Source organism: Amblyomma maculatum, chromosome 9, assembly GCF_055883805.1.
Source record: "Amblyomma maculatum isolate TAMU_Amacu chromosome 9, ASM5588380v1, whole genome shotgun sequence".
Classification (NCBI taxonomy): Eukaryota; Metazoa; Arthropoda; class Arachnida; order Ixodida; family Ixodidae; genus Amblyomma; species Amblyomma maculatum.
Genome location: NC_139352.1, coordinates 63,052,729 through 63,069,682, shown reverse-complemented (window position 1 = coordinate 63,069,682; position 16,954 = coordinate 63,052,729). Strand labels below are relative to the sequence as shown.

The following is a 16,954-nucleotide window of genomic DNA, read 5'->3' as shown; positions in this document are numbered from 1 at the left end:
TTACAATGGTTATCGGAATAGACCTTATATCATGGTGCCAGTCTTCAAGTTATCGATGGCTGCGTGTTGTCAAGCACATTTTAGTGCCTTACCTCCTTGTTTGTGTTATGAATGCAGGTTTGAGCATGTAGTGTAAACAGCTGAGGTTTTTACCGCTCTTACTTTAGAGCACTCAGCCATATGTGTAAACAGTGGATATGTGCAAAGCTATGCGATAAATGTAATTAATAAGAATTTTATGATTTCTAACATATCGTTTCTTGTCTTTCTAGCAGTGTTGGTAAATGCATTTGCTTGCTTTTACCATTACTTGGTCCAATCAGGTGCCATCGTAACTCTAAATCTGAACAGAGGACACACCAGCAAACCACACACTCATCACATTTGAATGAAAAAAAGACTCCAACAGGTCGCTGGCCCCATATTTTGGTAGCAATGCATATCCAGAGTAGAGGAAGTGCATGCTAATCAATTTTGCAACCACCCTTCAAAAGCTCCCTTTGAACAATAAGAGCACTTTCCAACTGCACCAGAAATCGGCCACTCATGTATTTGTTTCAGACTAGCTGGCATTTAGCCAGACCGATTAAGACATAACCTCCAGTTTTCAGCAACCGGGAAAGGTTGTAAAGCAGTAACAGCATGGCAGCATTTAATCACATGTGAGGAACCTAGAACTGGTGACAGTCATGGTATTTAAAAAAACATAATTGAGTCATGGAAATTTAAAAAAAAAAACATAATTGAGGGTAACTGTGAGAACCGGATGAGTGACAAGTGTAGGAATTTCACAGAAATAAACTTTCCATGATTGGTGCAGAATGGAAATTTGTGATCAATATGTAGTCACGTTACCGGGGCAGAGGAGAAACTGCTCAGCTTGCTATTTTCACACAACTCCACAGCAACAACTGTGCACATTATTTAGTGTCACGAAAGATTGATCACACTGTAATTGCTCGCCGTAATCCTTGCTTATGGGGGTGTCCCGTTCAAGCTTGTTCTAGCCATTTTTGATGCTGTAGAGCACATCTTGCAGCTCGTGTATGAGGAAGTGCGTGCGAAAGCAAGGCATGCTTGAAGGAGAGAGAACTGTCCTCCAAGGACGCAAGCTGTGAAGCGGAAGGCTCGTGCACAACACTCGAAGTCTGTGCACGTATCAGTCCTCATGCAGCTCGTTGAGCTGCGATGGTGAAGGAGCACATGAAGCTCCCTGGCTACGCCGGGACAGACGCCTCGCTTGGCTGCATGCCACCCTGCGTATGGCACCGAAGGCCACCACCAACTGGGTGGCAAGCATCAGTGCCAACGGAATGTCGATGGCGCGTTCCAGGGGAAGCGGTCGTGCACCGCCCAGTGCCAGGAATGCGAGCAGGGGAAGCTGCAGCAGCAGGCTCAGCAGCCAGAACCCTGCCAGCGCTGCCACCTGCACCGCCGCAGACACCATATGTATTAATGCGACAGGGCTAGGGAGCTCATTACGCCAAAAACCCAGTGTAGCTTCCATACAGGGCTGGGACTGGTAGGTCACTGCCGCTTACGGCGGGGGCTAGCCTGCCACCATATTTTTATCTGTTGTAGACCGTCATTGCACCTGCTACAGAGCAGATCAGGAGAGAGTCTGAATAAAGTCAAACTTGGTTAGGAGATTCCTGCAATGGCGCACTTCAGATAATAAAAATAAATCATGTAAAATAAAGTGCAATTTCAAATGTAAGGGATCGAACCCAGGCCCTCTATATGCCAGGTGGTCACACACATAGGCCGCAAAGGCTCGTTGTTACAAGCGTGTTAGAGAGGGCCTAGTGAGTAGATTGTGGTGTGTGTGACATAGCAGCATGTGTATGAGTTATGAGTACTCTACTGGCATACTATGTCGTGTCCTGTAATTTGGTGTATGAGTACTGTAGTAGAGTAGTATGGCATGGAGTGTAATTCGTGTATGACTACTGCACTGGTTTAGTATATCGTATAGCATCTGTACAAGTACTGTATAGTGGCATAGTATGTTGTGTAGTGTAATTCATGTATGGCTATCACAGTGGCATAGTGGGTCGTGTAGTGTAATTTATGTATGTGTACTGCAGTGGTGCAGTATGTTGGTCGGTGATTTGTAATTGGCCAAGAGAGAAAATAGAAAAAAAAAGGAAAAGGCACTATCGCAAAGATCAAGCGACCTCTAAGTTAGCGATTTTCGCTTCTGACAAGTGGTCGCCTACTCATTTCTTGGACTCTTTACCATCCTGTAGGTGCGTAGAATTTGCAGCAATATTGTTCTGTACTTGACAAGAACAACCAGCCCATGGCAATCGAGATATACATGGCCTCGATTTCTACGACCACATAGGCAACATTCTTGCAAGTGATATGATCTTGATGGCACAGTGCCATTTAGTCAACCTTCGGCAAACAGGTCGGAAGTTTTCAATTATGGCTTACTTAATTAGACGTTTAATGATGACTGCTTTTATCGATGATAGTCCCAGCAAAGACCAACGAAATTAGTGAACGGATTGGTGGACAGCCATTTGCAACTCGAGAATACAGGTGCCACAAATGTGCATTTCAGTTAGCCTAGACGTCCGCAACCATAATCAGCATGGGTGTTTATCTGTGGCATACTCGAATCCCACTTTGGAGTCGTGCACGCCTTCTATATCATACCTCTTCACCAAGGTTCCCAGCGTAGCCTAGATACAGGCGAGGAGGCTCGACGACTGCCATCATGATGAGGATGGCCGTCGTGACGGTCTGTTGCATCAGCGACAGGTAGCGGAACTGCAAAATAAACGGGACCCACAGGTCGCCCACAGCAAATTATGTGCAGTCCATGCATTTCCTCTTATGTGTTTGGTACACAATCTACTATCAAGTGTCATCCAGCAGCCATATGTCTGCGTGTGCGTATCTTCGATGGGTCTCAAAGAAGATGCTCCATAAAATAGTATGCAACCACGTTTTGAGGAGCGCCGATTTAGAAGTTCATCTGAGCTTTCTACAGGAATTTCTTGGCAGGTATAGAAGAGCTCAGGATTCAGTCCAACTTATGGACATGAGCCACGAGCGCCATGATGTCGAACCACATATATTCCATGGCATAAGCCACAGCATATGGCAATAATTGTGGATTATTCTCGGGGGTCAAATCAGATTTTTTTGTATTTTGCATGCAGTGATTAGATGTTTTGTTGTAGCGCAAATGAATTTTGAAATTTCCCATTTCGTTTGCTTAATTGGAGAGATTTCTACGAGCAATTGCGTGATGTAACTGGATGCGTGGCCCTCTTTATTCGCACTGCTTTTGCTGCAATGCAAAACTGAGCTCGCATTTGGTCATTTCAGACAAATAGTTACCTCGCCAGTTTAGTTACTCAAAGCACACATGGCCGGTTTTGTGGCCATAGCTGTGATCTAACAAGTTTGTATGCCGTGACATCACAAGCTGATCGAAATAATTACTTTTGGGAAACATTGAAGCAGTGGCTTTCTGGTAGAACATCCGCCTCACGTTTAAAAGGTATACAAAGTTCAATTACTAGTGCTTCTGCGCAATGGTTATTGAATTGGGTTTTCAATGCATGGTTATTATTGTTATTTGAGCATACTAAAGACACAGTAAAGGGCCCTGGCAGGACAGGTAGCAATTGCAAAACAAAGCACAAAAACATGCATGAACATAGATTTAGAAAAGTAATGCAAGATGCAGAAAAAGAGCAAGTCAGTGAACGGACTTTTCTAAGGTTCAAAAGAGACTGCCTCTCCTTTTAACCATTCCTCCCAATGCAACCAATATGTCCGCCTAGGTTCTCAACATGCTACAGGTTCTCAACATTCGGCGGCTGCTGTGGATTTGATACAGACCATGCTCTAATAATAGAATTTATGATATATGTCCAGTATAAACTGACTGCTGCAGTCTCTTTGGCAGCCTATAGCTAGCTGTGTGCTCCATACATCTGAATTGCCTGTTCATTGCTGCTTTGGCAAGGAGTAGACCAGCCTGCATGTTTCTACTCAGAACCGCCAGAGCTGGAGGTTGGTCTTCTGTAATCTCCTCCCCCATAACGTACCAGATCTGCGGTCTTGTGTAATCTTCACCTGTCGCAAAGTTGTTCAGTTACGGATTGCGCTGTCATTGAATACCACATACTCTGCAAAGGTATATAAGGGACCTTATAAGGTACCTTTAGAAATGTATCAAACAACCTTTTACTCTCATAGAATGTCGGTTCTGGATAATATGCAAACACAAGCCATTATATATGGAGTTTCTTTTTTTTTTTTTTTCGGTTCTATCGATATCACATGCAGCCATATCAAACTGTGGCTTCGCAGTGATTCACATCATATAGATTAGCCAAAATGAGCTGTCATGGCACTTGAACTTAAGAAATTGGAGAATTCGCTATTTTTATTTTCGTTTGCTTTGTGAGCATGCAAAAAAGCAGGCGAAGATGAAGGTAAGGGGTTGGCGTAAAATATTGGGTAGACATGATGCCACTGTGTCAATGCTAAAAAGTAAAGAAACCATCAAAATGCAGTGAGCCTCTACGGATTTTAGTGTGGGCTTCGTTATGGTGGAATATCACGCCATTGGGCTCTAAATTGCTCTAAACTACATCACTCCAAATTTTTTTCTGTGGCCCAGAAGTTGTTTAAGGCAACCGCAAACCCTCGCCTTCCTTTGGTGTCGTCACAGTATCAAAGCAGACTGGCCTATGTACATATGTCTGTTACCACAAATGTAGGCTGGCAGCTATCCAAAAGTATAAGGCTATAATTGTGATACTCGCACTTGTTTCCTTTTTACCCATTTTCGGCTGCTTCACGCACTGAATTGATTTCCAAATTACTATATAGAACATCTTGCTTGGGCATCCCTTGCACATAATCTGAGGTCAGTTTCGATAAATCACATGTTCACAGGAATGTATGCACACCGTGGTGCATACCACACCTTTATGTACAGCGCTAGGCCACGGGATATGAGCCAGAGTGGTGAGTAGAAGAGGTTGAAGTAAACGGCCACTTGCAGGGCCAAGCTGGTCTCCTGTTCCTCGCCTGTGAAGGTGGAGAAGTAGACATGTAACAGCAGTAATGGTGAGCAAAAATGAGAGAAACCTCTTGGAAAAAAAAATTAGCGGTGGTTTAGCTCTGGTTTTAAACCTGGATGGAAGTGGAAGCTTCTTTTGCCTGCTACATTATTCTCTTATAACGCCCCATCAGTGTAGGGCACTACAATATTATTGGGGACACTTCAGCTCGATCTTAGGGGCATGACGCAGTAGCGTAAGTATACCACCCCACATATAAATCCCTACTTTAACCAAGCCGTACGGGCATGCCTGCTTGTCATAGGGGTAATGTGAATACAAAGGGTTCTGGCAGGCTGATTCTATCACCCTCCCATATGAAAGGAGTGACTCGAGTTGGCAGCTGTTGGCTGTGGCATAAGGGTAATGTGTGTAGGTTGCTTCTAATGTCACCGAAGCTCAAGTTGGCGCTCTTTCAGGCACCCACACTGACGCTGAAGGCTCGAATTGGCTACAGTAATGAAGCTCCGCTTCATTGCCGGTCTATCAACCCATGCTACGCCTAGATTATCCCACTGCAGGAATGTATGCGTGCTGTCTCATATTCGGTTGGCATACACAAAGTACAGACTGTGAGGAAACAGTTCATATGACGCATGCTGTCGCGCATGGCAGCGCGCTAGTATACAACGTCATGTGGTAAATTCCTGAAGACTCGGGGTAGTTCATGCTATCTACGTCTACGTCTCTTGCAAGATGTAATAAATATGTACAAGATGCACCTATCTGGTAGCTTCCCACTGCGGTGGTGCAGTGGTTAAGATGCCCGACTGATGTTCCGGGTACCCGGGTTCGATCATCCCGACCGCCGGCGGCTGCGTTTCGATAGAGGCGAAACGAAGAAGCGTCCATTTGCTATGTCAGTGCACGCTGAAAGCTGAAGACCCTCAGGTAGTTGAAATTACTGCGGAGCGCTCCACTATACGGCACGAAGCTTTCACTCCCGTCATTCCTTCCGATACAGCGTGGCGCAGGTGTCCACAGAAAAAGTGTTCGGTTTGATCTGCGGGGTTTAATGTCCAAAAGCGACTGAGGCTATGAGAGACACCGTAGTGGAGGACTCCGGAAATTTCAACCACCTGGGGATCTTTAACGTGCGCTGACATCGCACAGCACATCGGACGCCTCTTCGTTTCGCCTCCATTGAAGCGGACAGATATGATGTTGACCTCGAGCATGAGTGTGCAGTTAGCGTCGATGGTTATTGTTACCGCAGATGATGAGGGGTGCATCCATTCCCACACAATGCATCGGCCACATTTCGATGGAAGCGAAACAAAGATGGTGTCCGTGTGCTGTGCGATGTCAGTACACGCTAAAGATCCTCGGGTGGTCGAAATAACGCCGTGGGCCCTCCACTATGGCACTTCTTAATTCCCGCTTTAACTCCAACCTTCCTCCCTTCCAATACGGCGCGGTTCAGGTGTCCACGAAAAAAAGTGCGAGATACTTTGTCGTTTTTTTCCTGTAAACGAATTATTATAATGGCTTGAATTGTGGGTTGTTGAACGTTGTGACTCCGAGTAGTTCGCGCGTGAGTGTTAGAGTCACTAGTGAGCGTGCAAAATTGCTGCCATCTTGGGGCTTTCAGCGAACCGTGCTACGCGACGCCATGTTGAAGGGTTCAGTGCGTCGGCTACGCTTACGGCTGCTTCCGTCGCGTTAGCTAGCGTCTGCTTTGTGCTGTGATTTCCGTGTATGTTCGCATTCAAAGCAAAAAAATGACAGAATAATAGACCATTGACTTGTCCACGCTGCCTACATTCCAATTTTACTTCGTGAAGCGATACTCCACTGCCAAACTTATTGCGAACGGTGGTAACGGCGTAGCTACAAATGGCAAAACCTTCGTTGTTGCTCCGGGGCGTTCCTTGATACGCTACTCAAATACGCGTCCATGAAAGCGCAAAACATATTGATATTGCTTCCGGGTGTAAAACATATCTGCGATGTCATTACGCGTACGCGAAGGAATGTCCCGAGCGAGCTAGGCGATAGTTCAGATATCGCAGCCCATATGGAGCAGCCTGTCAAATCTTCACAACCCAGGATAATTTTTCATACGCTCGATCGATTATATTAATTGTAATACGGAACGCACTGCCATTTTTCTCTGGTCGCCTCTACTCGGCTCTGAAATGGTGCGCTTAAATTTATTGATCTTAGCTAAATATCTGCGAGCTGTCTGTTTTCATCGCCTGTCATTCAAGGCAAAGAACCCCTCACACGCCGGTATAAGTGCAAGATGAGCGCGTAGCAATTTATCAGTTTAACGTTCTGAGTCCTCGCCAGTGTAATGGCAAGAAGCTGCAAAATATGGCAAGACATTCAGATTTTTTTTTTTTTTTCGATGTACAAACAATATGTTGCGTGTCGATAAGCACGCCAGAAAGCATAAAATACAGCAAAAAAGTGTTAAAAACCTAATTATAATGCAATAAAAATACAGCCCACAACACACACGTTATTTACTGACAATGGGGTCGTCAGTGGCTAATTCTAGCCGCTCCTGTTAAGGCATATAATTGTTCTGTCGTTCGATGTTCGATCACCGCGCATTCTAAACAAAGAAACGAAATGGAAACAAACTTCTGAAGCAGTTCGTGTTCATGCCCGCAGATGGCGTAATAACCGCGTAAAACTTTTTTTCTTAAAGGTTGAAGCTGCGCAATAATAGTCAATTGAAGTAATAAAGAGTGATAGGAATTTTAAAATTTTGTTTAGCATGAATCCATGTTATATTATGGAACACATGCAGCGCCATCTGTTTTATCAAGCTTGAAACATCACTATATAAACCCAGTACAGTGAGCCGCTCCATCACCGCAGCCGTAGCTTTGCGTTTGGGCGTCTGCCTCTGCTGCGGGAGGTTGTGTGGGTTCGATCCCCGCTGCCGCCGGTTACCCAGCCGGTTAATTTAATTGGGTACAGGGGTCCCCCGGCCTAGCGCCCGGCTTTTCAGGGGTGCACCACCTGGGAAAGGAAAGCCTACGCCAAAATTCCCGTCATGTGGGCAACGAATGACTCCCCAGTCGAACACTTCGCCACGCTCTCGTGCAACGTTCAACCCCCGAGATCTGCGCCGTAGCGCACCTCTCCAAACTAGCTACCATGCATGTGCAGAAGCGCATTCGCAACTTCGGAACTCTAAAGAGCTGTATGCAGGCGGTATTTGCTCACTGCCGTCTAGCCGGCTCACTCGCAACGGCAGGTGTGCAGGACGGGTGGCACACCATTAAAGGCTCCTTTTTTCTTCCCTCTCTCTCGCTCGTTCTTTCCGACGAGTGGTGTCGTTAGAAGTGATGCTGATTGACGTAGCATGACAAAAAAAAAAAAAAAAAAAATACCGACGATTACGTTACCTCCTAATGCGAAATTTGAGCGCAGCAAATAAGCAGTTTCACCTTTTCGATAGATTGAGGCAAAGAAACCGAGCAACGCATGTATGCGCTATCACAGAATTTTTTTTTTTTATTTTTCACACGTATTCCTTTAACAAAGACTCCACTAACAGTTCTTGACAGTCATGAAGGAAGCTGTGGTCGGAGAAATAGACTGATATATGTTCGACTTGGTACACCAATGCTTGATTCTCAAAGACGAGATCTATACAAGTGCCTCGCAAGGTTGTCACAGCCGTGGGACGCGTTACGAGCGAGAGGAACGGGATGTTCTCCCGCATAAGTGTGAAGAAATTCCTGTTTGTCTTTATGTCAACATTAAAGTCCCCCACTACCTAACATCGGTGTCGGCTCGGGCGGTGCACATATACAGATCCGCCGCCACCGATCTGGCTCTCTGATTGCCACCGCACAGGGGTTGCATTGGAGGAGGAGCGAAGAAAGGAATTAAGTTCGAGCCGGAGGGGGGAGGGGGGCGGCGTGTACACCCAGCGGCAAACGATGGGGGCAGAAGCGCGCGCAGCAAGCGGACAACGCGATAAAGGGAGGAGGGAAGAGATAGCAGCGACTGACTGATGCTGCTGACGCCGATATGAGTCAACCCCAGCTGCGGAGTTGGTTTCAGGGACAACGCCGCCGATGCCGACGCAAACAATATGATACCCTCGCTTCAGCAGCGCCAAGAACCAGGTCTAGCCGTGGGAAGGTGGTCACGTATTCGTCGACGTGCCGGGGCCTACGTGAAATAACCGGCGCGTCGGCAACTGAAGAGCACCCTATCCGCCACACAGGAACAGGGGGGGGGGGGGGGGGGGGGGGGGGGGGGGGGGGGGGGACCCTCCCCTCCTCTTTCTGCATGGCTGCGATGGTGTTCTATGCAGTCACGTTATCTTGACTCTCTAGCGGCGTCAGCGGCACCCAGCGGTATCAGTCGGTCTCTGCTAGCGCTGGGGGGATGAAAGGGGGGCGGAGCTGGTTACGAGGCCGACGACAACGCCGACGCCGACGCGAAACCCAGGAACGGACGCCAAAGAGCTGCGCTCTAAAAAATCCTTGCAGTTTTTGCAACGGCGCACGAAAGTGGATTCGCACTGACCTTACCATAACGTGCGGGGTTGTCCCCCCCCCCCCCCCCCAGCAAATGGCTTCGTCATTTATATATCATCATCATCATCAGCCTGACTATACCCACTGCAGGGCGAAGGCCTCTCCCATATTTCTCCACTGAACCCGGTAAGTTATATATATATATATATATATATATATATATATATATATATATATATATATATATATATATATATATATATATATATATATATATATACCAACCTCATCCAACGAAAATGTACAATTATTCTTTCAAAGCATTCGGATTCTGAACGGCAGTTGTCTTTGGCGGTGTTTTTAAACCCAGGTGAAAATCCTAACTGGTCATTTGGTCATGCCTGTTGGTTCCTTAATAATTAATAAATAATTGGTTCACAGGAAAGGAAAGGCGCAGTATCTGTCACACTTGCTCTGATCTGAACCGCGCCGTAAGGGAAGGGAGGAAGGTGGGACTGAAAGTGGAAAGAGAGAAAGGGAAGCCGTAGTGGAGGAATAATTTCGACCACCTGGGATCTTTAACGTGCGCTGACATCGCACAGCACACGGACGCCACTTCGTTTCGCCTGCATCGAAACGCAGCCGCCGTAGTCGGGTTCGAACCCGGGAACTCCGGCAGTAGTCGGGCGTCTTACCTCTGCACCCCTCCCCCCCCCCTTTTTTTTTTTATTTATTGCCACCTGCATCACCCCTGCGGGGCGTTGGTTCCAATTGTTGGATAACAAAAATGGATCCCCATATGGAATTCAACTGGGATCAATTGGGAATTTTTTGCTTATAAACCAGTTAAGATTTTCACCTGGGAAGCCGCATAAAAAAAATTAAATAACGTCTATAGTCTGCCCCTGGATGCTTGGCGAAATTATGGTTCACCATTAGATACCTTTATATCATAGCAGAGACGTAATTGTGTCTGCCAAATACTCTGCATGCACGATATATTGTTTCTTGTTCTTTTCTTTTTTTTTTTTTTTATATAGGACTGATGCCTAATAAACACTGCTCTCTTATGGGCCTTCACAGTTCCCAGTGAAGCGCGCGCACTACTGATCCCACCCTCTGTTCTGAACGTTTAGCAGCTAAGGTATCTCGTTAGCGTGTAATCAACCATATAGCAGATCCTATATTCTATATATGTTACTGGCTATATAAAAACCCCAACCACGTGAATTTGCCGGCGAAACGCGACAGGTCAACGACGTGATTCCGTGCGCGCTGATTGTAGCTCCTGTTGCCGTCACATCGTGGTTCTATTTCGTGAAAATCAATATATAGCAGATACTGCTGCCTGCGAAGTCACATAGCCGAGGTCTTCCTTATACCCAGACGCAATGTCAAGCTCCTTCGTGGACTCGTATTCGAGCAGTGCTTTGTGCAATGCGCAGTTTTTGCAGCAAAGTCTTTCTCCTCTCCGTATACCGCATTTTTTTTTCCTTTTCTTTCCGTAATTCTTAACGGAATTTGAAATATTTCAATTGTTTTTCCCAAATCGATTCGTGCTTGAATTTCCCGCCTTTTGCTGGGATGCCCGCGACGGCGCGCCCAGGTTCAGCCAATCAGGGTGCTTCGGTGCCAGGCGCGCGCCGTCGCCTGTGCGCTACATTACAGCTACATCGAGGAACCCTGTTGTTGTTGTTGTGGCTGTAGGAAGAAGGAAAAGAGGATGCACGTGGCCTGCTACTGGCTCTGTAGCTCGCTTGCCGAAGGTTTTCACATCGGAGGGGAGTGCATTTAGAAACTCCAATTGCACGCTTGGGATTTACGTTGTCGGTCCCGCTTCTACTCTCCTTCGGTGCGACTGCGAAAGGATTTGCATTGCCTCAAATTTGTCAGTACTTATACATATATACTACATCACAGCTACGGACAGATTCCCTTGCTAATTGCATTCCAAATTTACAAAATTTCTAATTTTTGCTTAATGTTTTTTCATTCAATAACTTTTGTGATCTTAAAACTTATGTTTTTGTTTAGTTGTCAATTACTTTAATACACTAATTCAGTTTGTGTAGGACATTTGGCAGTCCACACTGAACCCTGGCCAATCCCCCTTCGTGGGTATGTGCCAAATATCAAGGAAGAAGAAGAAGAAGAAGAAGAAGAAGAAGAAGAAGAAGAAGAAGAAGAAGAAGAAGAAGAAGAAGAAGAAGAAGAAGAAGAAGAAGAAGAAGAAGAAGAAGAAGAATGGCTCTGTAGCTGAGCCACCTCCGCTGCCTCGTGCAGACAGAAGAGAAAATAGAGAAGAAAAGGAAGAGGGAAAGCAAGACGCGCGCCGCAACAGCCGTCGTCCATCACCGAAGCGGTGGCGGGTGCAATGACGACCTACAACAGATAAAAATTCGGTGGCAGGCCAGCCCCCGCCGCAAGCGGCGGTGACCTACCTGCCCCAGCCCCATCAGGACAATAGCTACAGCATACCACAGCAAATAACAAGAAACGAACGAAGGTGGTAGCGCCACGTGTAGCCAATGACAAAAGGCGGGGAATTCAAGCTTGGCATCTATAGTCAGCTAAACCGAGCACAGCTAGATGTATGTTGCAGAGCACCGTGTTGCAGAGATTGTTAGCCTCTGGGTCACCTGTCAACTCATTATTCAGAGTAACATAAGGAAATAAACGATTGGCCTGAATTTTTCGCCAGGCCCTGCATTCTGAGGGTGTTAGGGACCTATCGGATAGACCCTTCTGCTTACTCTGTGAGTCTCGGAGAGCTCCTTGGGGGTTTGTCTCTCGCTCGGGGCCTCTACGGCCGCTCGGGTGTATACATCTCGAGCGAGGCGATGGGCAGGATTGTTGCCTGGCAGGCCCTCGTGAGCTGGAACCCAGCTAGATGACTGAAACCTCCAGGTTTAGCAAATGCGTTCTCAGTAGTCTGCCACCTGTTTGGAAATTAGGCCTTTGTAGAAGTTCCTAACAGCCGCCTTATTATCTGAGAGGATAGTTTTGGCTACCTGTACATGCTAGCGCTATCGCAACCTCTTCAGCTATTAAAGCGTTACGCGTATTAATGGATCCAATTACTTTCTGGGAGTGGTTCCCATCTACCGCTATGACGGGACGTGGCCCCTTCTAGCCCGCAGGCAGTATCGCAATAGGCTGATCCCTCACAGCAGGGTCGTTTATTAATTAGTTTGCTTTGAATAAATTTTGCTCTATGCTGTCTTCGTTCCTTGTCATGGATCGGGTGCATACTCTTAGGGATCGGTGCAATTTTGAATAGTTTCCGAGTCTCAAGAGTTCAGCGACAGGGTGGCTCACTTGACTGAAGCTGTAGTTCTTGTAGTATTTTTCGGCCCACTACAGTTGATTTGAGCCACCAGATCTGGGCCTCCCTGACCGCTTTAGCAGTCTCTTCCCAGGTATTATATGCATTCCCATAGCTAGAAGCAATTCTCTGTCGACGAGTTGGGGATGATGCCTAAAGCCCTTTTGAATGACCTACGTTCTGATCATTTTTTCTAACTTCTCTACTTCACCAGGATTGAGATTGAGAAAGGGGGTGGCAATAAGCTATATCCTGCTGATTATGAAGGCACGAATCAGTATTGGGCAGTGCCCAAATGCGGATGTACAAAAGATAGTCCTACGCCTGGCGGAGGAGGCTTCCATAACCTTCTCTGCGGCCACAGCGCAGGAGAGCAAGCAAGGAGGAGACCCTCCCCATGGCATAGCTCCTTCCCCGAGGTCCATATGTCGGTGTAAATAAAGTCTTCTCTCTCTCTCTCTCTCTCTAAACCGAGCACAGGGTCGCTGTCTGAAAACAAAGCGTTATATTGCTTTCGACGCGGTCGCGTATCGTTATAACAAAGTGATGCAAGCGCGCAGGGGACCTAACGGTGGTTCTTCGCATGATGTGCCACTTCCTCATGCGCGGCTGCGGGTTGGTTAACTTGGTTTGACAGCGCGAGATGACCGTACGTGTTCGACAAGTCCACAATAAGAGAGTAAGAGTAAAAGCACCGCTAGGTCGCTGTCACTGCCGAATTAAGCCGTACGAAACCGGGCACGCACGTACCGCTCCTGTCGGAAAACAGCCAATGAGGGATATTTTGTCCAGCGGCAGCGGGGGATATTCAAAAATGTATCGTAGCACGTTTCGTGCAGAGAACTCAGTCTTTCAATAAGCCCTTCAAGCGCAAAAAAAAAAAAAAGAAAATCACCATTGATTGCAACACATTGTAATATGTATGCACATGGCGTTCTTTTTTTTTTTTTTTTTTTTTTTTTTTACCTGGTTGCGAATCATTGTTTCGTATAAAATGCTGCAATGATCTTTTATTTTTTTTTTGTATACTACGTACTGTTTGGTGACTTGAAACTAATCCATCCAGATAAGGCCAGTATAGCGTGAAGGCTCAATTCTTACCATGTTTTAGCGCTATTCCCTTTGATCTGCTGCTGCTCAGGTGTAATCCTGGGAAGATCGTTTCCGAGACTGCCTCCACAAGAGCCCTCACTGACCCCATGACTTGGCCCACTTAATTACTTACAGCAGCTGTTGATGAGCTCTTAGCACGCACACCACCTTTATCTGAGGACTATTTCAAGAACATATGTTCGGTTGTTTGTTATCGCGCAGCCGCGCATCACCATGACAACAGTAGTAGCAGACGAATTTTGAAACTAGAATATAGTGTTACTTTAAAAACACTATTTAGATCTGGTTGTATAGGTTTAAATGTACGCATAAATTTTAAATTTTCTGGTAATATTTTATTTTAATGGAAAAATATTGTACTGAAAGCGTAAAATCACTTGATGCAACAGGTGGCGCACGCAGAAACGGAATCTGCGGAATCAACAAAATAGCAACGAGGGTTCGTCGCGTAGCTGACAGGTGGCGCAAGGTGTCATTTTGAATTTTTACGCTTGCGGATACTGAAGGCTGACGAGGTGTGGTCGCGAGTCGTACTACACACAGTGCACATCAACTAAGAAAAGTTATGTGTACGTGACAGCAACGAAAACTCGGCGCCGCAACCGTAAGTCCTCGCACGCCTCATCGAGTTGTTCACGATCCACGTGGGAATCGGTCTCATCCAACGGTGTTGTGTTTAGTTTGGCGACCGCTGCGGTCAGGTCCGCCACGCCAGGAGCAGGAATGTTGGCATGCTTTTTCGGAAGTAACCCAACGATGCGTCCGATGAGCTCATCCGGCTGACCGAATAGTAATCGACGACGTTTGCTTGCCTCCCAGATGTCTACCACCGGCGCGGCAAGACTCGGACTGCTATGTTTACTGGTTGCAAGCGGTGAGTACGACATAGTACCTGTGCGTCACCTTTCAAACGTTGACTCAACAACTAGCGATCGGACACACACGCACCCACCCTGATTCTCGAAGTAATTACGCCCAAAACAATAGACGTCCGTTCCTTCCCGTGCGGTTTACCTCAGGGCGTTCAAATGGTTCGCCTTCGCGCTGACTGCTTGTCAAGCGCAGTTGTAGCGGTTAGCTTCAAACTGGCTCTCGACCGGGTCAGAAAAAGGAAACCCCTGCTGGGTGTTTGAACGCGAATAAATTAGCGCGCGGAAAGGTTTCCTCTCCTCTGGCTGTGTGTATGTGTAGCGTACGCACGGAACGTACCTTTGATTTGTGTCACGACATATTTTCTCATTTCTATGCTTTGTTTTAAAGCACTGGTCAGTAAGGATACTCTGAAAGTTCGTTAAACTCCGCATTACCAACAAATCGAATGATGGAGGTCACTCCGGCTCTGATTTGAGAAGAGCGCTCGTGGACTGAAGCGCGTGCAACCGCGGGTGTTAAATAATTAAGCAGCTGTTGGTTATGTCTCGACTCTGTGATGTGTATATCGTTGTCTTGAGCAGCGTTTGAATTCAGTAGTAGCGTTGAAAAGTGGCCGATCGACCGGCTTGTGTTTGGTGTGTGGCGGTTTTATGTGCGGCTTAACCAGTTTAGAAAACTTTGAGTATGAAAACACATTCATTGTGTGGCGCGAAAACGGTGGCGATAAGGCGAATGCATGGTGATCATGTGGTCATCAGAGTGAAATAGGACAAATATACCAAAGTGCAGAATCTTTGCACTACGGCATTGTAGCGCTAAGTTAACTCAGTTAATTCATGCTAGGTAGCAGGGTTAATGGATGCCGTTATGCAGAGGTTTATATTACATGAAACTGAACAAGCAGCTTGTGCTGAGCAGTGTTTAAATGGTGCTGACGTTTATTTGCCAACTAATTGATGAAGTAATTTTGCAAACTTAGTCATGCTGTATAAGCCTGCCCCCAGATCAGGGCTTATGCTTGATGTGAATGGGAACACCAGAAGAAAGCTGAGAAGTTGTACTTAGTTGTAAACAGAACTGTTGCTGCGTTATCATATTTTTCGACAATGCTGACTGCTCACATATGTTACGCCGGGGCTGTAATTTGTCCATTCCTGTGGCACTACGTGCGAGCTATGCTGCAGGAACATTCTAAAACAGTGGGCAAGGGATGCCAGGTGGACTCATATATGTGCCTAGCATCCTACACTTAGGACACCACTTTTCTGTATAGTAACTCTAAAAGCTTACTGTGCAAAAAATTGCACTCAAGTGTAAGTTCAGGTAGCTTTAAGGTTTTCTTGCATAAGCATTGTGTTGTTTGTGTTCACTTTTGTGCATTTTGTGTGTTAGAAAGAGCAGTCGTTTTTTGAAGCAGTCAGCAGATTCGACCCCATCGGCTGCAATTCCTCTAGAAAAAAAGATTTGTGCGTTTTCATGATAAAGTTACCACTCATGACAAGAAATATGACATAAGAGCAACGTGGAATGCTTCAAGTTTTACCACGCGCAATGGGTCGCGCATTTGCCTAGTACTTTGTAGGACGGCCAAAAAATCAATGTCAAGAAAGATTTGGTCACTAGAAGGTTGTTTTCTTCTTTGGAGCCAAAATTAGTTATATGTAAAAAAAAAAAATATATATATTTTTTTTTTTTTTCATTTTTGAAGTTCAGGCATATATGAATAGAGGAAAGTGCTCCTATGTGTAAATGAGCAACAGAGTGGCTGCAAGCCTATAACAGGTCATTTGGATCTCAAGAAAGCAATCGTGTTGCTTTTGGTGAGGAAGAAAAATATATTTATGAGCAGATTCAGTGGATGTTGAAACATGGAAGATCTACTCAACTTGAACCACTCGTTACTGTGACAAACAAAACAGGTGGTTATAAACAGGGTTGGCCACTGTCTGATTGGTGCTCATTTCAGAAGGCTGTTGAACTGTACACTTTGCAGTGCATAAAAATATATTGATTTCGACAAATACGAGAGAGTTGCATGCAGTGTTTAAGCTGATGATAAATGTTGCCTGTAGGAGCACATTTTTATATCTGTACGCAGAACA

At 45.9% G+C, this 16,954-nt stretch overlaps 2 protein-coding genes across 2 annotated transcripts in view; one reads left to right on the top strand and one right to left on the bottom strand.

Annotated features, from left to right (window-relative positions):
- Positions 1 to 488: 488 nt before the first annotated feature.
- On the bottom strand, positions 489 to 14,067 carry LOC146179196 (transmembrane protein 17-like). Its single transcript, XM_084578880.1, has 4 exons — positions 13,968 to 14,067; positions 4,958 to 5,061; positions 2,665 to 2,778; positions 489 to 1,426 (listed from the first exon to the last, which is right to left on the bottom strand). The coding sequence occupies exons 1-4, from the start codon at positions 14,065 to 14,067 to the stop codon at positions 1,160 to 1,162; spliced, it is 585 nt and encodes a 194-aa protein (XP_084435006.1). The 3' UTR covers positions 489 to 1,159.
- Positions 14,068 to 14,435: 368 nt separating this feature from the next.
- The window catches only part of Cont (Contactin), a 43,751-nt gene continuing 41,232 nt past the window's right edge, over positions 14,436 to 16,954 (top strand). Inside the window, exons 1-2 of the mRNA XM_084578878.1 lie at positions 14,436 to 14,583; positions 14,799 to 14,853. Of these exons, the coding sequence (XP_084435004.1) occupies positions 14,799 to 14,853 (55 nt within the window). The 5' untranslated portion in view covers positions 14,436 to 14,583. The remainder of the gene's footprint in view (positions 14,584 to 14,798; positions 14,854 to 16,954) is intronic.